At 46.1% G+C, this 23,529-nt stretch overlaps 1 protein-coding gene across 1 annotated transcript in view; it reads left to right on the forward strand.

Moving 5' to 3' along the window:
- KL (klotho) overlaps positions 1-23,529 on the forward strand; it is a 45,878-nt gene that overhangs the window by 21,667 nt on the left and 682 nt on the right. Inside the window, exons 2-4 of the mRNA XM_036250230.1 lie at positions 15,694-16,204; positions 16,870-17,138; positions 22,064-23,165. Coding sequence (XP_036106123.1) covers positions 15,694-16,204; positions 16,870-17,138; positions 22,064-23,165 — 1,882 coding nt within the window. The remainder of the gene's footprint in view (positions 1-15,693; positions 16,205-16,869; positions 17,139-22,063; positions 23,166-23,529) is intronic.

The raw sequence follows: 23,529 nt of genomic DNA on the forward strand, positions 1-23,529 counted from the left end.
CTACAGCCCTGTTCCCCGCCTCCGCAGTGCCCCTCACCCACACCGGCTCGGGACCATGCGCGCTGCCCTCCCTCCACGCAGCCCACGAGTGTCTGCGAGTGAACATCCTGGGTTCCGTTTTTTATTTTTTTAAACACGCAAGTGGCTTAGTCCCTGGCAGGCTCCCTCTCTCCCTGGAGGACAGACGCCCCACTGCCTTTCACACTGGGGGCCGTGTGGCGGCTGTTCCGGCTCTGTGTTCTGGGTGGGGGAGCCCATCTGGGGTCTGGGCCTCCCTCCTCCCAGGGACCCCCACAGCTGAGCTGCTCCCTTGCACCCTGGCCTGTTGCCGGTGGGTGCCAGGCAGCCCCTCTCAAGCCCCGCCCTTCCCACCAGCCTCAAGGTGCTTTCTGCCCTTCTGTGTTTAAAAGTCGCTTTGGCTAGTCTTCCATTGGTAATTCATGGGGAATGTTCCCCAATTTAGTTTTTTTGTTTTTTTATTTTGCCTTTATTGATTTTACAGAGAGAGGAAGGAGGAGGGAGACAGAGATAGAAACATGGATGCGAGAGAACATGGACAGGCCGCCTCCTGCATGCCCCCCTCTGGGAATCAGGCGGTAACCTGGGCATGTGCTCTGACCGGGAATTGAACCAGCGGCCTCTTGGTGCAGGGGTCAACGCTCAACCACTGAGCCACACTGGCCAGACCTCAATTTAGTTTTATTTCAAGTCTGTTTCAGGAAGGAGGTGCAGGAAGGACCTACCTCCTCTGCCAGGATCTTGAAGCGGGGGTTCTGGTTCCCACACTGCTGGCCCTCCCCCAGCCTTCTTCCGAGCTAAGGTTTACCAGGGTGCTGCTCACCTCTCTTCCTGCCCAAGGTGCAGCTCCACGGGACAGAGGTTCCTGGCTGGTTCACTGCATCCCAGCCCTAGAGCTGCCCCAGGCATGCGAGGCGTTTAGTAAACACCTGTGGGGGGAAATCTCTCTTAAACCAGTGACTTGAAGTTCTTGACCTTGAGCCACAGTAAGAAAGGCGTTTTACGCATTGACACACACACAGCTAAAACCGAACTTTCGTGAAATGTATTTACCTTTCCCCACGCAGGGCACTCTGATACTTTCTGCTTATCTATTCTGTTTCCATTTCCGAAATGGCTGTGGTGACACGTAACTTGATTTCCCAATTGGGACCTGTCGTACGAGAAACTGATTGAAGACCATGTAGAAACTATTACCACCAAAAGGCAAATGGAAAAGAGGGGACCGGGGCAGATAGATTACTTTCTACCACCAGCTACTCCATAAAACATATTTATACTCCCGTAATCTCATCCCGAATGACAATGTAGATGCTCTCACACTCGCGTGTCACTTTTTCTTTAAGAGAAGTGCTCCGTACTGCATGGGAATGGAGTTGTTTCCAGAGCAACGAGCTGTACATGAGCGTGAGAACTGATGCAGGGTCTTGCAGTCCCAGAGGCGACAGGCTGGCCTCTGCAGGTGACCATTCGGAGCAGAACTAGGTGAGCGGGGCAGGTAAAATGTCCAGAAGGTAAAGGTGACTAGTGTGGAAGAAAAACACGTTCTGCCGGCATCGGCGAGTAGCTGTTCCGTGAGGGTGGCACAGAGTTCCCCCGGTGACTGTAGGAGCAGGTTCACTGGAAAGATGCCGGCTGACCGGGGACCACCGAGGCGGCTGCGGACCTTGTGGCTGCATCCCTGCTCACCCAGCCTGAAGTCTCCCTCCCTGTCCCTTCGCCGTTCGCACGTTGTTGCTGTTAAAAAACAGAGTTGAGGACCCGGAATCGAAACTCCTCTGTGTGTCTGATATGTTGTGATTAATGGACTAGACCGATTCCGGTCACAGGCCAGATATTTTGTTGACAACTTAGCATGATTTAATATTCAACAGAATGATTTAACTGATGTTGATTTGTTCTGTACAGATAAATTAATGAGTCAAGAAACTTAATCTCCGATTTCTTTATGTATTTACCCAAAGTGATTTATAAACTAATTTTTACTTCCTTTCTTTAAAAACAAATGAATAAAATCTTTTATGTAACTTACTTTGAAAAAACCCAGATGAAATGGTCATGAGTAATGAAACGCCAGCATGGACCCTGGGCTTTACGTTGCCTTTGCTGGGTGCGGTCTCAGCGAATCTCAGCTGTGGCTCTGTGTGAGGGATCCTGTGTTTGCCATGACCAACCCTGACGGACACTAGGTTAGGGAAGGAAAGGGACTTGATTAGAAGAACACAGAATTGGGGAAGAGTTTTAGGGATTTTAGGAATTGGACTCCAAGTCATCGTTACTACCAAGGACAACAGTCTTTCCCGCTCATCACACAAATGCACACGCAGTCACCTGGCCTCTCCACGGCCACACCCCCGGATCACGTCCCTCCACTCCAGAGCCAGGGTGCGCTGCTGCCACCAGCCAGCTGAAGTCTCAGGGACGATGTCTCATGGCCTGCTTGGGACATGCAACCAAAGCAGAAGAAGAGAAACCAGTATCCTTTTAGTTTTACAGCTTTCCTATCAGATCAATAAATAACACTAATGATTTATCGAGAGCAGGTATTGTACCTCATTCATGTCCTGGGTTCCTGAAACCTAGTATGCTAGTATATAGTAGGTGCCTAATGTACCAGTTATCAAAGTACACACTTAAAAATGATTGAAAGAGTAAATTTTGTGTGGTGTATATTTTACCACAGTGAAAAAGTAAAATAAATCTATCATCTAACTTTTTGTCCATTTCTCAAAACTAGTATATGCCATGATTTCTTGTGATTTCTAGAGGAGACCTAATCTCAAACTTAGTTCCATAGGACAGAATAATAAAGTTTTAGCAATCAGCCCGGTGTGGCTCAGTGGTTGAGCGTTGAGCCATGCACTAAGAGCTTGTAGGCTGTGGGCCTGATCCCCAGTGGGGGGCATGCAAGAGGCAGCCAATCGATGTTCTCTCTCATCAATGTTTTTTCTCTTCCTCTTCTCTCTAATATATCAATAAAGAAAAAAAATTTTTTTTTAAGTTTTAGCAATCATATGTAGCAATCTGTTTTACCTTAAAGATCTTAATAAAGGTTTAAAATAAAACTTTTATGATATGGAACATACCAGTATATTGGGGCTGGGTGGAAAGGTCTAAATATATAAAGATCGTACATTTTCTTGGTGAAATTTGGGGATTGGTTTTTCTCTCTCTGTTATGTATGCAGTAAATGATGACGTGGATCTACGCAGGAGATTTTGCTTATTCCTGTATCCACAGCACTTCTGTATCTAACATATAGTGGGGGTTCAGTAATGAGATTGTTTCAACTAATCTAAAAACTATGACTGACGCATAGTAGCTACTTAAACAGTCTTTGCCTGAGAGAATAAACGCATGAATAAGGTCATGTTGTTGAATGTTCAGGTTGTTTCAATGACTCTGTTGTTGACGGAGAGTGGGAAGTCTCGGTGAAGAGCCCCTGATTTAGGAAGAGCTAGGAAGAAGTGTGATCTCTGCTCCAACGCTGTCTGGGCCGAGCACAGTGGGAAGGCGACCCCGGGTGTGTCTGGGGAGTCACACAGGCGTCACCGGCGTGATGAGAATGGAACAGAATTTGGAGGGATGAGGCTTTCTCTGTGACCCACTGGGGAGCATAGCACCTAGAAGTGAGCAGGGTTAGTTTGCGGCTGCTTCTTGGGGGAGACAAGTCTGAAACAGGAGAGGGATACAGAGACCAGAAGAAAAGCAGATCATTTTAGAGCTGACAGGCACAGGAACACAGGGCTCGCTGGGGAGTCACAGATCCACCCTGACAGGGACACTGCGCCGTCCTCCTGATGCCTCGTGGGAGACCGTGTGGCTTGGGGCCTGAGCTAAAACACTCTACTTATTTAATTTACCGAGGAGATCCCAGGAACGGCAAGCAGGCCTCGCTCTGCCTCCTCCGAGTGTCCGACAGGGTGTCTGGGAAGGTGGGCTCAAGGCCCCAGCACAGGTGGGCGCCTGGATGAGAGCCAGGTCCCAGGTGAGTTTTAGGAAACTGAACTCTGTACTGGATATTTTCGTGGATAAAAGGTACAGATGGCCATTTTAGGGAAATTACTTGTGAGCTCTATTAGATAGTTATTTTGTGTGAGGCTGCTTGAAATTCTCTCAGAAGGGCCTGCAGTCTATAATCCACGAAGCCGTCTGATGGACATGAGAGGCTACTTCAGTGTTCAGACGTGGTCCTTACGCTCCTTGGAATACGTGCGCCCAGGGTAGCAGTGACTTTGAGAAAGTCCTTAGACATGTAATCGTGATACTGTTCTTGAACTTGTAAGAGGACGTCAAAAAGAAAAACAAATCTCCAGCATTCTCTGAAATTTGTCTAGTCCTGTGACCTTCCTCAAAATAATGAACCTTTAATTTAGAACATCTTGGGGGCCCTTCTTGGGTAAGGAGTAGACACAGGGAGATTTTGAATTACTTTCTGTTTATGGGTTGCACTCAGTTCTTTAATCACTGGTCACAGTCAATTTAATTAAGATTATTTGTAAGATTAAATTAATCCTTTAAGAATTTTTCCACTTTAGTTTTTTAAAAATCTAAGGAATGATAGCAAAACGTGACCCATTTAGTATTTCCTCAAGTAATTAATGCCATCCATGCCTTCTCCAACTTCAGAATCCTACGCCCGGCTGCGGACCAGGCATCCTCACTGGGATATCAAACCCGTGACCTAAATGGAATTCGATTCCTTTCCTTCCCCAATCGGCCCCTTTCTGCTTGTCTCTGGTTCCTCCCCTCTTGACAAGTCTCACCGTGCGATCATTCCTTAACTTGATGTAAATGCTGTCATGTGACCACATGCATGTATTCTCTGTCTTGGTTCTTTTTCTCTACATAGTATTCCACAGATTAACCCGTTTGTGACATGAAACACGAGTTTACTGCTTTTATCGCTGACTGGTATTGCGGTGTGTACAGACAACCGTGTATACGTGACTCCTGTACTGGACATGGGTGGCATTTCCAGTTGTTTGCTGTAGTGAGTGAAGCTACTATGAACATCACTGAACAAATACTTCTTGTAAGTTTTAATCTTGATGCTGTACACGTCTTTTAGTGGGCTTTCCATTTCTCTCGTGTGCGGAATCGCTGAATTGTAAAGAAGGCCTATGTTTAGTTTATAAAAATTGTAATTTTCCAGAGTTTTCTAGGGCCGTGGTGCTAGTCACCCTCCTACCAGCAGCGTATCGAGTTCCAGCTGCTTTTCATCCCGTCGGATGTCGTCGGCGTCTTAGTTGTAGGCGTTCCGTGGGGGCGAGGCTCTGGCTGTGTTCCGTCTCCCTCGTGACGCTGACGCTGAGCACTGGTGTGGACGCCTGGGAAATGTCTGTGCGGGGATTTGCTCCCGGTGCTGTTTTGTCCACGGGCTTCAGGGTCTTGTTTCTTTCTTATTGTTGATTAGGAGGAGTATTGTATCTTTTTAGTATAATTTTTTGGTTGGATATGTACATTTTAGTATTTACCTTCAGTGGTTTATCTTTTCATATTTTTAACTTTTGAAGAGCAGATTTTAATTTTGATGAAGTCCAATGATCATTTTCTCTCTTATGATTTGTGTAGTGTCTTAAGTTTTTCCTACCTTATGATCAAAAGGCCATTTTTTGTTCTACAAGCTTAATAGTTTTAGCTTTTACTTTTGGACCTAGGATCTGTCGCAAATGAAGTTTTTATGCAAAGAGTAAAGTTGAGTTTGTTTGCTTCCCATGCATTTTCATTGATTGAAAAGGCTTTCCTTTTGATATAAGTGCTTTGGTGCATTGGTTGAAAATCACTTGGCCATGGGTTAATTTTAAGTCTCCATTCTGTTTTTTTTTTTTTCTTTATTTGTCTATCCTCATGCCAGTATCACACTATGTTTATTATTATAGCTTCAGAGGAAGTCTTGAAATCAGGAAGGATGAATGCTTCAACTTTGTTCTTCCATTATCAAATTATTGTAATTATTCTGTGTCTTTTGAATTATCACATTCATTTAAAAATCAACTTGCCAATTTCTACAAAAAATTGTGTTGAGATATTGAATGGGATGGCATTGAATCAATACATCAATTTGAGGGAGAATGGATAGCTTAACAATATTGATTCTTACGATCCATAAAAACTGGCGTCTCTCCTCATTTATTTAGACCTTAGTCATGCTTTGTAGCTATTGGAAGAGTCGTGCACATCCTTCCCTACTGTAGGTAACTTGTTTCTAGGTATTGTATGGCTTTTGTATTGTTGTAAGGGGCATTTTACTTCAAATTTATTTTCCAAATGTTTTTGCACAAAAATAAAAAATACTATTGACTTTTGCATATTGATGTATACTGTTAACTTGCTAAATTCACTTGCTTGCTGTAATAGTTTATTTTTAGATCCCTTAGGCTTTCTATATAGACAATCATGTGTTCTGAGAGGAAGAGTCACTTGTTTTCCTTCCCAGTCGGCATGCCGTTCATTTCTCTGCCACGCCTTACTCACTGGCTGGGACCCGGTACAACGCAAATGAAGTCGTCAGAGTGCTTGCATTTATTCCGAGGTGTTTTATTTTTGTGAACCTATTATAAGTTGAATTTATTTAAAAATTTTTTTTCAATTGTTCATTGTTGTTGTATAGAAACACAATGGATTTTTTAGTGTTGATAGTGTACCCTCTATTTTTCTGAATTTTTTATTAGCTCTAATAGTTTTTCCTGTGGGGATTCTTTAGCATTTTCCTTGTATAAGATCACGTCATCTGTGCCTAGAGAGAATCCTGCTCCCTTTCCAGCGTGGGCATCTGTTTTCCTCTTGCCTAGCTGACCAGCTGAACTTCCGACGCACGCTGCAGGGCCGTGGCGAGCAGACAGCTGTCTCGATCCCATCCCAGGAGGAAGGCTCCAGGCTTTCACCACTGACTGTGATGCCAGCTGTGGGCTTTCAAACATGCCCCTCATCACGTTAGAAAGTTCCTTCTACTCCTTGTTTTTTAAAGCATTTTGATCATGAAAAACTTAGATTCCATCAAATGCTTTTTCCTCATTAATTGCAATGATCATGCAATGATCCATTAATGTAATTGTGAGATAATTAAAACTAGATATAAGTCTCTGTGCCTAGTTCCGGGCACAGAGCTCCTAAAATCCTTGTACTTCCCCAGATGATACAAACACTAAGAGCATCTCTTGTTCTAATATTGTCTTTGGCCCTGTCCCGCACACAGGGTTCCTAAAACCCTTGTAAATACCAAGCTATAGGAACACTACAAGCATCCTTTTTTCTAATGAGGCAAGTCTGGATGGGCCCCTGGATAACTCCTGAATGGGGGTGGGTCACCACAAAAATCAGGCCATCATTAGAATCTTGAATTTTCAGCTCCACCCCACCCCCAGAGAGAGAAGGGCTGGAAATGAAGTTAATAAGTGACTATGTCTACATGAGAAAGCCTCCATAAAATTCCAAAGTGGGGGGTCGGGGGCGTTTCCAGGCTGGTGAATACATCCACACTGGGAGGGTGATACATCCGTCTCCATGGCAACAGAAGCTCTTGTGCTCGACACCTCACCCTGTGTATCTCTTCGTCTCACTGTTCATCTCTCTCTCTCTCAGCTCTTTTAATCAGCTAGCAAGTGTTCCCCTTCATTCTGTGAGTCACTCTAGTAAAGTCAGTGAGCATGAGGAGGGGCCATGGGAACCTGTGCTGTGTAACCAGTTGGTCAAAAGCACTGGTTTGTGTGTGTGTGTGCATGTGTGTGTGTGTGTGTGTGGTGGGACTGAGCCCTTGACCTGTGGGGTCTGATGCTATCTTGGGGCAGGTAGTGTCAGACTGAGTTGAATTGTAGGACATCCAGTTGTCACGGAGAATTGCTTGGTGTGGGGAAAAACCTCTATACGTTTGGTGACCTGAACCGTCAGAAGCGAAGTGCTTCTGTGAGTAATAAAGGAGACTCAGGAAAGAAGTACACGGCGGAGAAAAACTGTGTTTTCCTTTATCACACAGGGAAAAACGGAAGTTTTCCCTGCACAGAGATTATTCCATTGATTGATTTTCATATGTTGAACTATCCTTGCCTTCCTGGGATAAATCCCACTTGATTAAGGTATATGGTACTTTTAATATGCTGCTGGAATTGTTTTGTTAATATTTTGTTGAAGTTTTTTTGTATCTAGTTAATAAGGGATATTGGTCTGTAGCTTTGTGTGTAGACTGGTGTTATTTCTTCTTTAAATGTTTGATCTAATTTACCATCAAGGCCACTTGCCCTCAATTTTTCTTAGTTGGGAGGTTTTTGATTACTCATTTAATCTCTTGAAATTTATTTTATGTTCCAAGATGTGGTTTATATCATAAACATATCATGGACATCTTGAACGCATTGTTTAGGGTAGTGTTGACCTAAATGTCAATTAGGTCAATTTGGTTTATAGTATTATTTAGAAAATGTATATACTTATGTTCTTGGCTGTTTCTTCAATCAGTTACTGAGGAGGCAGTTAAAATCTTCAACACATTATCAACTTGTCTAGTTTTTAAAAATTCTGTTGATTTTTGCTTTATGTATTTTAAAGCTCTGATATCATTACATTTAGAATTATGTCTTCTTGATGAATTGACCCTCTTATCATTAAGGAATATCTATCTTTATCCCTGGTGACACTTCTTGTCTTGAAATCTATTTTGTTGTTAATACACAGATTTGCTAAGCTTCCTACATGCCTGATATAGCTCCTTCCATCTTTTTTTTTTTCAATCTAGCTGAGACTCTTTGTTTAAAATGTATTTCTTGTACACAGAATGTAGTTGGAATTTACTGTTTGATAGCATCTGTCTTTTTCTTGGAGCATTTAGTACATTTTTATTGGAGTGATTATTGATATGATTTGGTTTATGCTACCATCTTGTCTTTGTTTTCTATTTGTCCTCTCAGTTTGTGTTTCTTTATGCATACTTTTCAGTAAGTCAAATATTATTTAATGTTTTGTTTTAATTATTCTGCTGGATTTTTAGATATAAATTTTAATATATATATATTTTAGAGATGACATTATTTATCTTTATCATATAATCTATATAGAGTGAATATTGTTAAATCTATTCAATAAAATTTTATTTTGTATATTTTACTTTTAAATTCTATAATTTTCATATGTTTTTCGTTTCCACTTCTCCGTTGTTTTTCCACATTTGTTCACTTTTTATGTCGATCTTTTCCTTGCAACCCCTGAGCATGTTTCTGAAGCTTTCTTAAACTCATTCTAGGTCCTCTTGGCGTTGGTTTCTGTTTCCTTGGAATACTTTTTTTAAATTAAGGTTTTCATTTTTTTCAATGTCCAGCATTTTTTTTGGTAATCATACAGTGGAAAATATACAGGACACAAGATAGGGAGTCTGGTCTGTATTGTATTCTTTTAAAGGGTGTGGTATTGTGCTCCGTTGGACAGTTAAATTACCAGAGGATGTTTCAAAACATGCCAGGCTTGAATGTAGTCTGCTGGAGCTGGTCCGGGTCAGTTTTGGCCTTACTCCTCAGGCATGGCCTTTTCGGGTTTCACCTGAATATCTGAGGTGCTCTGACGTCTTTCCTAAACCACCGAGCTTCCCAGCCCTGCACGGCCTTGGCTGCTCAGCTCTCGGGCCTGCTCTCCGTGAAGCCCCCGCAGTCTGTGTGTGCGGACTTAGCCGGGGCCCCCAGGAGGCCCCATGCAGAGCTCTGGGCCCTTCCTCCGCACAGCTGCTTCTCTCCGGGTTGCTGAGCTGCTCCGCCGCGTGCCTCCTGAAGCCTTCTCAGCTGCTGGGCGCTGCTTGGGCTTCGGGTCCCTCACCAGGTCTGGACGTGAGCTGGCAGGAAGCTGGAACGGACACGGAGCTCAGCTCTGTGCTTCCTCCACTCACAGTTTTAAATGCCTTATGTGTGTGCAGCTCTGTGCTGGACTCCAGGGAGGAGACAAATAGCTAAAAAGCAAGGAGCGTACAATTTAGCCAGAAAGAAAATGTACTACGAAATTCAGAGTATTTTACCTGATCTCCAAAATTTGGTGACACTAGCTGATTGGTAAAGAAATATGAGATCCATTTTTTTCTGGATTTTTCACACTTTATATTTCAAAAATCTACATCGAGGCTGGGAAAGAAGTGAGGAGAATATCATATACCATACTGTTTTATACACCAAAATGAACCATCAGTGCATTTCGAGGCAATACAGTATTACTCTTAGAGGTCTCCCATGCCAGATTCCTTACCATTTATTTTTTTAATGCTGCCTGCATCAAAGTTCCCTTTTAAGATCTCAGAAATAAAATACAACCAGGGTTTCTTATGAGATAGTTTTGCTGCTGTGGCTGAGAAAAATGTTTGCTTCTGTCTCTGGCTTCTTGATCAGGTTCTTTTCTTCTTTTTTCAAATCTTTTTATTGATTGTTTTGGGGAGTGGGGGGAGAGATAGAAACATCCATTGGCTGCCTCCTGAACGTCCCCCACTGGGGATCGAGCCTGCAACCCGGGCATGCGCCCTGACCAGGAATCGAACCGGGACCTCTCAGTCGTGGGAAGATGCTCAATCCACTGAGCCACACCAGCCCGGCTCGATCAGGTTCTTAATGCCAGCCTTCATTCTTGCAGATCTGTTTACTGAATACTCACTGTGCCCCAGACACTTTGCTGGAATCGGAGAACAGAGAGATGAGAGACCTAGCCAGTGCCTTCCAAACACCTACACTCTAGACACTTAAGTAAATGAAATATAAGATGGTTAAAGGTCTCTGCTAGAGGCCAGATGTGGAGACCCCTGGCATGGACATTTAAGGGTCGACCGAGAGAAGACGTCAGGGAAGACTTCCTGAGACGGTGATGTACGAGCTGAGTTTCGAAGGGGGTGAGGCTAGAGTCTGCGAGTTGGTAAAACATGACAGCTGGACCTACAAAAGCGTGGAAGCCTAAGGGATCTCCGAAGTGCACACAGGACCCTGCGCCAGAGCCTGGGCGCAGGCTGAGAACACGTGGGCGGCGCGGGCACCCCAGCCTTCGTAACGGTCACGCACAGCCTGAGCATGGCCGGCCCCGCAACTCCTGCGAGCTCTTTTCCTGGTTGAATTTTCAGTTTTCTTCTTCATTCTAAAGCAATACATATTTATGTGATGAGATGAAAAATATCTAAATTAGCAAAATGAAGAGAATTATACCACCCATAATCCTGCTATAAAACCTCTTTTAACAAGTTATAAATCCTTCTGGGTCTTTATGTACATATTTTCTTTAATAAAAATTCTATTAAAACTCTATATATTGCTTTATAACCTGGTTTTTTGTTTAGTTAGTACTTTAGGAACATATTTTACATGTTAATACATATTTTCCTATATTATTTATATCTGAATAGTAGTATTTCTGGTAATTCTTTGGTTGTACCACAATGTATTAAAACATGCATGTGATGCTGTAATGTATTTCAATGTGGACATTTCAGCTGGTTTCAATATTTTGCTATTAGAAATAGTGTTTAGATTAACATTCTTGCTCATACTCTTAATTATTCCCCCGAGTCCTTGTCAATAGCTTTATTAAATTTCAATCTTAAAATAACAAGATTATAAGATTACTACACCAAGAATAATTAGCTATTCAAAACCACACACAATGATCCTCAATTTATCATCCTTACTTGTTCAGTGTCCCAAATGGTGACCTTCCGCTACCCTGCCTCACAGTATTTGATTACTCAGATCTACCATCTGAAGATGAAATGAACTCATGAGGAGATGAGGAGCAGAGTTTGGTGACGTTTAATAAGCACACCCGGCTGGTGTGGCTCAGTGGATGGAGCGTCGTCCCGTGCACCGAGGTCGCTGGTTCGATTCCCAGTCAGGGCACATGCCGGGGTTTTGGGCTCGATCCCCAGGAGAGGGTGTGCAGGAGGCAGCCAATTGATGTTTCTCTCTCACGTTGATGTTTCTCTTTCTCTCTCCTTCTCCCTTCCTCTCTCTCTAAAAAATCAGTCAATAATTTAGAAAAAAAGTTTAACAGGCAATGGGGCCTCCGTGTACCAGGGAGGGAATGAGGGGACTCCTGGGAGGCAGATCATCACCTGCAACAAGAGGTCAGAAAGCCTGCCCACCACGGGGAGGGCTCCTGGGGGACGGCCCCGCAGCTCAGTGAGGGAGGTTGGGGTAGGAGTGGGGGTGGGTGAGGGCCCCTGGAGACGCTGGCAGACAGGGAGTGACCTGCAGTTTGGACGGCCGTAGAAAGCAGTCGAACAACAGAGCCAGTGCGGGGTTTGGGATGGGGCAAGTGGGTCAGCTAGATGACACCCAAGGTGCTTTCTATGTCGGTCAGGCGTCTCTAGAGAAACAGACCGACAGGATCAGTACGGATACACAGAAAGAGACCTGTTATGAGGGGTTAGCTCACGTGTACAGAGACCGAGAAGTCCCACGATCGCTGTCTGCAAGCTGGAGGTTCCGGAAGGCTGGTGGTGTCGTTTCCATGCCTGGAGGCCTAAGACCAAGAAGCCAATGTTCAAAGAGCAGAAGATGGACGTCTTGGTTCAACTGCAGAGCAAGTTCGTTCTCCCTTCGCCTTTGTTCTGTTCAGGCCTCGACTGAGTGATGCCCACCCACATGGTGAGGGGCTCTTCTTCGCTCAGTCCGCCAGTTAAAGCTAATGTGCCCAGGAGTGCCTCGCAGACATGCCCGAGGTGACGGTGCTGTGGTTTTGTCAGACTAACATCTGTTCAACGGAGCTCAGGTGCGGCTGCGCGGTGAGCCTGGGTTCAAGAGCAGGACGAGAAAGCCAAAGAGAGAAGTTCGTTTCTCATGGGCTCTGAAGGAACCCGTGGCATGTCTCAAGGGGCCGCCCGGGGACACCCAGGCAGGACAGAGGCAGGACCTGCGACACGGCTTCATTAGGGTTGGCGGGCGGAGCGCTGCGGGGCTCTCGGGCTAGGACCAAACCGGTGGGTCCCACGAGAGTCTTGTCTAGGGGTGCAAACATCGCGCAGGCAGCGGGAGGCAGGGAGGCTGTCGGCGCCAGGGCTGCGGGAAGGGCCGAGCGGGACCTCACCGCGGCTCCTGCCTGCGCCGCCCTCTGGCACCGCCCGCGGGGAGGCCCGAGCGGGGCGGTCCGAGGCTGCTCAGTTAAACAACACGGGCCTGAGGCAGCAATACCACGGAGCAGCCTAGCTAACCCCTCAACCAGTGTTTACCAGCTGACTGTCACGTTGACACATAAAATTAACCATCATCCCTTCCAATGTAGCAAATTTATACTTCTCTACATAATAAATAACTTGATAAAAGCTTCCACCCGCATCAGGTCATTTAATCCTTACAATGTCCCTGCAGGAGCATAGATGTTATTGCCATTTGTGCAGAGAAACAATCAGGGCTCACACTGGTGCTGGACAGAAGACTTGGGGTCCAAGCTGGCTCCTCAGTGCAAACCCAGGTCGGGGCTCTCCATCTGTCCCCTGGTCCATCTGTCCCTGCTACGAGCCAGTGGCTTCCTTTCTGATCCGCTCCTCCCGCAGGGACAGAAGGAATCAACGTTCATGGAGGCCCTACCATAGGTAAACTTTGTGTTAGGTGTTGGACTTCAGTTACCTCATTTACTCCTCAAAGTAGCCCCATGAGAGACACAGGACAGTTAGTTTTACCCACCCGGGTTAAGTGATGGGGTAAAAGCCACACAACAGGAACCTTGTCTGATATCAAATACCAGGTGTATACGTCTGTGTGGCCCCGTCTTCTGTTTTCTTGCCCAGCCCCCTCCGAGCCGGGTCAAAGTGCTATGGCTAGGAGCGTAGGCCACACGGGTAAACAGTTCTGCTGTGGCACCTGCACAGCTCATCCAGAGGAGGAAGCCCTTGGGTTGCCCTCCCTGCCCACCGACCCAGTCCAGCGCTTGGTCTGTGGAGGTAGGTGCTGGACTCAGGCATGACTGCCGTGGCCTCCAACCAGGCCACGTAGGTGACGTCCCCTGGTCTCGCACCTGCGGAGAGAACTGCTCTCTCTCTTTTCTGTTTAATGTCCCTGTCAGGCTGAGACTGGTTTCAAGTGGGAAAGGAGAGTCAGGCAGTTTCAAAGGAGAGGAAGGAAGAAGGGAGACCGCACCAAGCCAGCAGTGCGGCACAGTTAAGCCCAGGCTTTGAATCAATGGGCAAATGTCACTATTCTTGGGATCAACGTTGTTTTCTCCGTTTCCTTCTCAGCATATGCATGGCTGCTTGGGGTCACACAAAACACATCCAGTGAAATAAGACATAGCTGTGTACTAAAAAACTAACAATTAAAGTTCTACGTGAACTATCTTACCCCACTGAGATGTTTGGCTGACCTCAAGGACAGTGACGAGGCCGTTCTTGGACATGCGCCCTGACACGAACAAGCAGGTTACTCAGAGAAGGTCAGAGGGCGTTCGGCTGCTGAGTGACGGAGCCCCTGCAGGCCCAGGGGTGCACGACCACCGGCGTGGCCGTTTTGGAGAATATGTGTCAAACAGAGTCAGAATACATTTTAAAAGATATATTAGTCCGGCTGGTGTAGCTCAGTGGCTGAGCATCAACCCTGCACCAAGAGGTCACGGGTTCAATTCCCGGTCAGGGCACATGCCCAGGTTGTGGGCCTGATCCCAGTGGGGGGCGTGCAGGAGGCGGCCAGTCGATGTTCTCTCTCATCGATGTTTCTGTCTCTCTCCCTCTCCCTTCCTCTGTCTCTAAAATCAATAAAGGAAAAAAAAATAGAAAAGATATATTAGGGGAGTAAAAGGCTACCAAACACATTTGTACTTTTAGCAAAATAGAGTAAACTGAAGAATTCAAAAGTAAAGAAAAACCTAATTCAAGTAAGGTAGGGAAACCCTATCATCCCCACTCTTCTTCGTCAATAAGAGGAAACACGTGAAGATCGGATGGGAAGTTAGTGAGGCTTCTCGGGAAGTGGAGCTGGGTCCGGGGAAGCCAAGCCCACCTCACTGCTGCGGGAGCGCCCGGCAGAGCTGACTGCAGACAGCGGGTCCCCGTCGCTGACTTCGGTGCTTTCTGTGCCCTTTGTGCCTTGAACGCTGGGTGCTGTGGGAAGTCAGCACTGCCCCAGGGTCCGGCGAGTGGGCTGAGGTTAGATATTGGAGTTGATCCCTTCATTTATTCCACTGATTCTTCTTAGAGCAGAACACAGATTGTGAGAACATGTGTTAGAATTTTAGCCCGGAGAGAGGAATATGAAATATTAAATTAATTCCAACAATTTGAGTCAACCTGAAAACTCCCAGTCTCTTAGGATAAAAAAATATATATATAATCCTACTTAGAAATTCCTGGTGCAATTACAGATTTGGGATTGGTTCTTTTCACGGAGCCTATTAATTAAAAACTCCATAATCCAAAGTCAATTATACAGCAAGATATTATAACAGATTCTTATTTCATTAATTTTTCAAAGTATGAATAATAACTACACATTCAACAGAAGAAATTCACATTTTCCACTGGCTTTGAGAAACAATGGGAGTAATTCCAGTCGGGGTAGCGGCTCGCTGTGGGCTGACCAACCTCTGAAGTAGTTTATTGATTCCAGATGACTTTTACATTGTGGAGTTAGTCATTAGGTTAGGTTGATGAGAAACAGACACAACAAGGGTTGGGAATTCAAATATGTATTATATTTCTCTTCACAATCATAAATAAATTTACTTTTTTTTTCTTTTTAGGCTCATGCCCAAATCTGGCATCTTTACAATACTTCTTTCCGTCCAGCTCAGGGGGGCCAGGTGTCCATTGCCTTAAGTTCCCACTGGATCAAGCCTCGAAAGATGACAGACCACAGCATCAAAGAATGTCAAAAATCTCTTGACTTTGTTCTAGGCTGGTTTGCCAAACCCATATTTATCGATGGTGACTATCCTGAGAGCATGAAGAATAATCTTTCGTCTCTTCTGCCTGCTTTTACTGAACCTGAGAAAAAGTTCATCAAAGGAACAGCTGACTTTTTTGCTCTTTCCTTTGGACCAACCTTGAGTTTCCAGCTATTGGACCCTCACATGAAGTTCCGCCAACTAGAATCCCCCAGCCTGAGGCAGCTGCTGTCCTGGATCGACCTGGAATATGACCACCCTCAAATATTTATTGTGGAAAACGGCTGGTTCGTCTCAGGGACCACCAGGAGAGACGATGCCAAATATATGTATTACCTCAAAAAATTTATAATGGAAACCTTAAAAGGTAGGATTGGGGATAAAATTCTTATTTCTTGCCAAAATCCACTGGTAAAACAATCTTTAAGATGATCTGTAATAAACTCTGTGAATTTATAGTTTTTAATTGTAATGTACAAATTCATCTTGGCAATAATAGGAATAACTTTATGTAACTTTATGTAATGCCTTTCTCATTTGGGGACTTAAGGAACTTAAATTATTTTAAAACTCATTTTATAAATGAGAAACTGGGTTATAATGTGTGAAATTTTCAGAGTTACTACTCTAGATTTTTAGATTACATTAAATATTAGGTATATCTCAGTGTATTTAGCTCTCCTTAAATGTTTTTGGTTTCTTATTGCTTGTACTGAATAAAACACTTTAAAAAAAAATCAACATTTTCTACAGGAAATAGTAACTAGTTCATGCTTTTAAAGCCTTTCTCTGTTTATTACATCAGGAGCAATGTCAGGTGTCCCGGATGGAAAGGGGACACTGGGAACAAGGGGAATCCAAATACAAGCTTACTGGGGATCAGCCTGTTTGTGAAGGCATTGATTTATAGTCATCTAGGTGTGATACGATCCTTTCGTAGGTCATTGGTTTACCGAACAACAAGCACACTTCATCATTTATTTCCTTAAGTAGTCAAACCCTCAAGTGTCTTGTCCTGTCTTCCCTTTACAGCCATCAGACTGGATGGGGTGGACGTCATCGGGTACACAGCGTGGTCCCTCCTGGACGGCTTCGAGTGGCACAGAGGCTACAGCATCAGGCGCGGACTCTTCTATGTCGACTTCTTGAGCCAGGAGAAGACGTTGTTGCCGAAGTCTTCGGCCTTGTTCTACCAACAGCTGATAGAGAAAAATGGCTTTCCTCCTTCACCTGAAAACCAGCCCCTAGAAGGGACCTTTCCCTGTGACTTTGCTTGGGGAATTGTTGACAAGTACATTCAAGTAAGTCAGCTGAAAACCCAGTCAGCCTCTCGCCAAGCCCTGTCACTAGTAAGTAGAGCTTCCTCATTAGGCTGGCACGGAGCACGGTCCGCTCTTCGGACCAAACACTGTTCCCTCGGGGCACTTTGTCCAACGCTGCACCCTTCTCTCCAAAACCCTCTAGCTTCACGTGCACTTAAAATCAGCCCCCAAAGGGAACAAATAAGAAATACATACCCATTTAAGATCTGAGACGGCTGAGTCCTCCCATAAACGAGATGCAACACAAAACTCCGCGTTCTCTGCGATCTCAGAGGGGCTGCTGGGACTGCGGCAGGCGCCGGGCAGAGCCCCCCGAGGCACGGCTTTGGCTCCCAGTCTTGCTGGAATACACAGCGAAAGCCTTTGCTCAAAGTCATCCTGAGCAGCGGTCACTGAGATGGGATGGGAGGCCTTCAGAATGGTCCACCAATATTTACTGTGTACATACCATGTAGTTAGTTCTCAATATTATTTTAAACTTAATTCCAAACTTTTTAAATTTAATTACTTAAATTAAAAGATTTAATTTTAATTTAATTATTTTCAAGAAATTATTTTCTAAAGTTTGATCAAATAGAAAGCACTTATTAGCATGTGCACATCCTTGTGCTAGTTGCTGGGGTGCTAGGGCGCAGGGCGTGTGCGATGAGAAGAGAAAGACATGAGCCTTGCCTCGAAAGGAGTCTGGAGAGAAAATGATGGCTCCACAAATAACATGACAGAGTGAAGAAAGCACGAGGGTAGGGTGTTGCTGAGCAGAGTCTGAAAATAGGCAAAGTCCGGAGACAAGCAATGGGATTTAGCAGGTTGAGTGCTTCTAGCCAATTCATCGGTTCTCTGGGGAAGGAAACATCATTTTCCCTCTACCCTTCTGAGTTCTTCACTGAGACTCTTGTCATAAAAGACAGATTAACAAGAGAAAAACAGAAGTTTATTCACGGGTATACCCGAGGTGGCTTGCAGTTCAGGATAAATATCTTGTTAAGAGGGAAAGCAGGAGGTGGGTTATAGGTCTCTTACGGCAGAGTCAGTGATTTTTAGAAACATAACCAGACCCTTCTAAGAACAGATGGGAACTGTGATAGTTTGTGACGAAGCTTGTCTGGACGCGCTGTGGACGGCTAGTCTCCTCTCCCGTGACGAGAGCCAGGGTTCCCTGGCTGAGGAGACTGGGGAGGGGTTTCTGACCTGAGCTCCTGCTGGGGTCTGTCTAGGCAGAGGGGATGCTGAGCAGGTCTCTCCTGCGTTTGTTTGTCAAGTGCCTGCAGCTCCAGATAATCAATACACCAAGGGGCATATTTGGGGGTGGCGTGTTCTGGTACCCTTCAGTTCAGAAGTGTTTGGAAGAATGTTTGGATCTGAGGAAAGTCCTTCTACTTGAAATGGTTGCTCTTTTCTCGTAAACATCAAATTGCAATCTTTTATTTATAAGAAAATATATTAACACTATACTTTTTTTTTTTTTGCTGGTTTCTATTACTCATGCCTTTTTCAGCCCTCCAGTAGTTACAGGGCTCTCAGAGGTGAATCCCTGCCCTACGTGTTAGCAAGGTCATCTGAGGCAACAGCAAATCCGCGCGGCTGCACCCACTCAGGGGGGGAGTCCAGCCTCCTCCCCCTCCCCCCTCAGCCCGGTGCATTTGCACGCCCCTGTCCTAGCTTCTCCCCTGTGGGGGGTAAACAGTGGGTTCAGGTGACATGTGGAGGGCAGGTGAGGGAGTGAGGGGAAGGGGCAGGGAGGAAGGGAGACTCACAGCCCCACCTTCTTCCTCTCCTTTACTAACGGGACTGGGGTGGGATGGTCCCCAGTCCTTGTTCTATCTCTTGACTCCCTACCATGCCTCGGCCTGCACCCCTTGTCACTGAGGGCTCCTGCTCCTCTCCATCGCTGGCGGGGCCCTGAGCCTGGGCAGGGCATTCTCAGCTCAGTCCTCTGTGCAGAGACGTCTCCACCAGCTCCTCCAGGCAGGCAGTGTGAGCTCAGAGACATTGGAGGGAGCCCCTGGCTCTGCTGTTCCCCACCCCAGGGCCCTGTCTGCCTGGGGACTGGTAAGGGGTGAGAACGTCTTAAGAATATATCCTGCTTCCTGGACAGAGAAGAGAAACTCCAGTCAGACGTAACAAGAGTGCATGAGGGGTGATGGAGAGGGAAGCCCTTTTTCTGCTCCTCGAAGCACTCGTCTTCGAATCTAATGCCAGCCCCCCACCAGCCCGGGCCTCTCCTCTCAGGCCTCAGGCCTCTTTACGTGCCCAGCTCGGTGCCTACTCCACCGCGCAGAGCCCCGTGCTCTCCCACACAGAACCGCCAAGCAGAATTAATCACTCTCCACCCACGGCGGACTCAAACTTCTCCGGAAGCTCTTCAGTGGGAAAAAGCAATTGCTATTTCATCTTTCCTGCTTTTCGTGGTGAGCTATGCACTACTTTGGTAGAGGCCTTCCCAAGCGAGCTCCCTAACTGACCAAGTCATAATGAGTCTTTGTCAGCGCAGTGCTGAGGAGTGTGGGCGTGTTTTATTTATAGGTAGTATTTATCCTTTTAATACATTATATTAAAGTCCAGAGAAACGATTCTTAAACCATTGCAATCTGTCTTCTTCCTCTTGTATAGCATGTCAAAAGCTAATATTAATGAGGCATGCATTTTACTAAAAACTTAAAAATCATATCCCATTAAGCACACAACCTGCCTGAAGTCTGACCTTAGGCTGATTCTCATGGACTGTCGTGGTGTTTGGACTGATTTTCCAGGTGACAGCGTTTCCCCACAACTATTAATTCTCATAGTGAGTTAGTGATGGAACTTGCTACACCCTGGAACATGGGCTTCTTTAACAGTGGTCTTGTTAGGAGAAAGTTTCCTCCATAACATACAAAATGCATACCGTATACCCATTCCTTCTGATTCAGCTTCATTATTTCTTTTTTTTTTTTTATCCTCACCCCAGGACACTCTTCCACTTTTGTTCAAATAGAGTGGGAGGTGGGAGGGAGAGAGAGAAAAACATCAATGTGAAAGGGACACATCGACTGGCTGCCTCCCGCATGACCTCAACCAGGGCTGGGGACGGATCACAACCGAGGTCTGTGCCCTTGACCAGAATCGAACCCGCGACTCACTGGTCTGCGGGCCAAACCGCTGAGCCAAACTGCTGAGCCAAACCGGCCAGGGCTTATTTCAGTTTTTATTAAGAAAAAAGTCAACTAATTAATAAAGGTTAGATAGAATTATGCCTGAATTCCACCATTTCCAAATGTCCTGTATGTTTAAGAAAGAGATTTCTCCCCCAAGACTTACACTGTAGTCTCTCATATTTGTTATCAAATGGACTGAATAAAAGCTGGTGTTTGGGAACAATTATGGTAGAAAAGATAGTTCTATAAAAATAATCCAAAAATTCCTCCAAGCTATGAACACTCTCACTTCAAAAGAGCATCAAACATTTTCTCTTGCAAAGCCAAAGCAACATGATTTGTGGGTGCATCACGGTGGAAAAACACTTCTGACGACATTCTCACAGAACTAGGGAAGTGCGTGTGTGGGTGATCTACAAGGGACAGGCCTCCAGAAAAGCAATTTCCCTCCGACATGCTGTTTTTTATTGCTTTCCTTTATGAACACAGCAACGACCCCTGCAGAGACACAGCAGCTCATTTGCAACAGGCCGGTAAACCGGCAAGGAAACTTCTACTAGAGATTCAAAACTGGAGTTCGCCTGACCCCGCTTTTATAAGAGGGCCCAACCGAGTAACCTTCTCTAAGGAGACTCTTCCCTGGGAGGAAACAGGTGTAGGCAGCGGGTCTGGGTGCACTTTCTGTTTGCATCTCTCCATGCTTACACCTGGAGGGAGGACTTGGTCATTGTGAGTGTATCATTTTCCACTCTCCCGAATACCTGTTTTCATTTTGGAGACTTCGATGTCAGATGTTGAGAACCATATTGTCATGATTGTCAAAGAAAAACAATTAGGAAAAACATTTTAAACTATTTTATAAAATTCCATTATGGATCAATGACAATATTGTTCCTTATTGTCCACATGCTTTGTCACTTTCTACCACCAGTCAGATTGAATTTGTTAAATGCTGTTATCAACACCAAGGCTAATAAATGGCTATAGTTATGATTATTTAGTACCTTCTCTTCTGAGAGCAAATCTCACTGTAGAATGTGATTTTAAGGAGCACATTTTAATTAAATTAATTAATTAATTAATTTATTTATTTTATCCTCACCCGAGGGCATTTTTTCGTTTTTTGTTCAGACAGAGTGGGAGGGAGAGAGAGAGAGAGAGAGAGAAACATCAACCTGAAAGGGACACATCGAGTGGTTGCCACCCGCATGACCCAACCAGGGCTGGGGACAAACTGCAACCGAGGTACATGCCCTTAGCAGGAACCGAACCCGGGTCTCTCTGGACCGCAGATGAGGCTTCAACCGCTGAGCCAAACCGGCCAGGGCCACATTTTAATTTTAAATGTCATTTCATTTTTTGACTCTCACTTAGGTTTGAAGCTTTATCTTTGCCATTAAAAAAATTAAAGTCTCATCTTAATATTAATTTCTTACATTAAAAGAAAAGCATCCAAAAATACTCTGCTTGCTTAACACAGGCCAGAGATGTGTGGGAATCACTACTATTTGTTATCTTAAGTAAGGGGAATGATTTTTAAAAAAATTACCGTATAAAAGAGAACTACAGGGAAAACAAATATGCATAAAAGAAAGTGGGGTGTTTTCTTGTTCAAGAATTCACTATTTATAAAAACAATCATTTCACTTTCAGCTAGAACGGCTACTTACTGTTCGCTCATCTCGCTAGCTAGTTCCGTTGAAGGAGCTGCACTCACTGCTGTGCAGGCCTGTCCGCGAATCGTACTCATGCTCCCTCTGCTCCTCCTAGGTCGACACTACCCTGTCTCAGTTTACCGACCCGCACGTTTACCTGTGGGATGTCCACCACACTAAGGGGCTCATTAAGGTGGATGGCCTTGTGACCAAGAAGAGGAAACCCTACTGCGTGGACTTCGCTGCCATCCGGCCCCAGATCGCCCTGCTCCAGGACATGCACGTGACGCATTTCCACTTCGCACTGGACTGGGCGCTGATCCTCCCGCTGGGCGACCCGTCCCGGGCCAACCGCTCGGTGCTGCACTTCTACCGCTGCATGGCCAGCGAGCTCGTGCGTGCCAACATAACGCCCGTGGTGGCCCTGTGGCGCCCTGCCGCCCTGCACCACGGCCTGCCGGAGCCGCTGGCCAAGCGGGGCGCCTGGGAGAACCCCCACACGGCCCTCGCTTTTGCAGAGTACGCCAGGCTGTGCTTTCAAGATCTCGGCCCGCACGTCAAGTTCTGGATCACGATGAGCGAGCCGCACACGCGGAACATGACCTACAGCGCGGCGCACACGCTGCTGAAGGCCCACGCGCTGGCCTGGCGGCTGTACGACGCGCGGTTCCGAAGCGCGCAGCGGGGGAAGATTTCCATCGCCCTGCAGGCCGACTGGGTGGAGCCCGCCTGCCCCTCCTCCGCCCGGGACCGCGACGTGGCAGAGCGCGTCTTGGAATTCGACGTTGGCTGGCTGGCCGAGCCCATCTTCGGCTCCGGGGATTATCCACGCGTGATGAGGGACTGGCTGAACCAGAGGAACAATTTCCTTCTACCTTACTTCACTGAAGACGAAAAAAAGCTTATACGGGGTTCCTTCGACTTTCTGGCTTTAGGCCACTACACCACCATCCTCGTAGACTGGGAGAAAGAAGATCCCGTAAAATATAACGATTACCTGCAAGTGCAAGAAATGACGGACATCACGTGGCTCAACTCCCCGGACCAGGTGGCCGTGGTGCCCTGGGGCTTGCGCAAGGCCCTGCGCTGGCTCCAGCGGAAGTACGGAGACCTCCCCACCTACGTCCTCTCCAGCGGCGTGGACGACGACCCGCAAGCCAGCCACGACCGGCTGAGGGTGCACTACCTGCACAACTATGCAAACGAGGCTCTCAAAGGTAAGGACCCGGAGACTCCTGCCGCGTTGCCGGAGGCACGTTCCCGTTCCGGAGAGCAGCGCTGTCCGCCCCTTGCCACACGGAGCCTCCGAGGACGGCAGTCTCCCCAGACGCACAGGACTGCGTTTAACCCAAGTGCAGGCGGACAGCCCGGGCCCCGCGCTGGGCGCGGGCTACGCTGTCCCCCACCGCCAGACGCCCCGCATCGGACCTGCTGCCAGCACGTGACGATGAACCCACGGCCCTCGTAGCAGGTCTCCTTACGTAGAGCCAACGGTGTACATGTAGCTCAGTGTTTGCCTTGAGACTTGCCTGCTTGTCTTTCTCTGAAAGAAGTCTTTTCTGATTAAATGCAATTTAATCT

The sequence above is a fragment of the Molossus molossus genome, unplaced genomic scaffold, assembly GCF_014108415.1.
Source record: "Molossus molossus isolate mMolMol1 unplaced genomic scaffold, mMolMol1.p scaffold_m16_p_9, whole genome shotgun sequence".
NCBI lineage: Eukaryota > Metazoa > Chordata > Mammalia > Chiroptera > Molossidae > Molossus > Molossus molossus.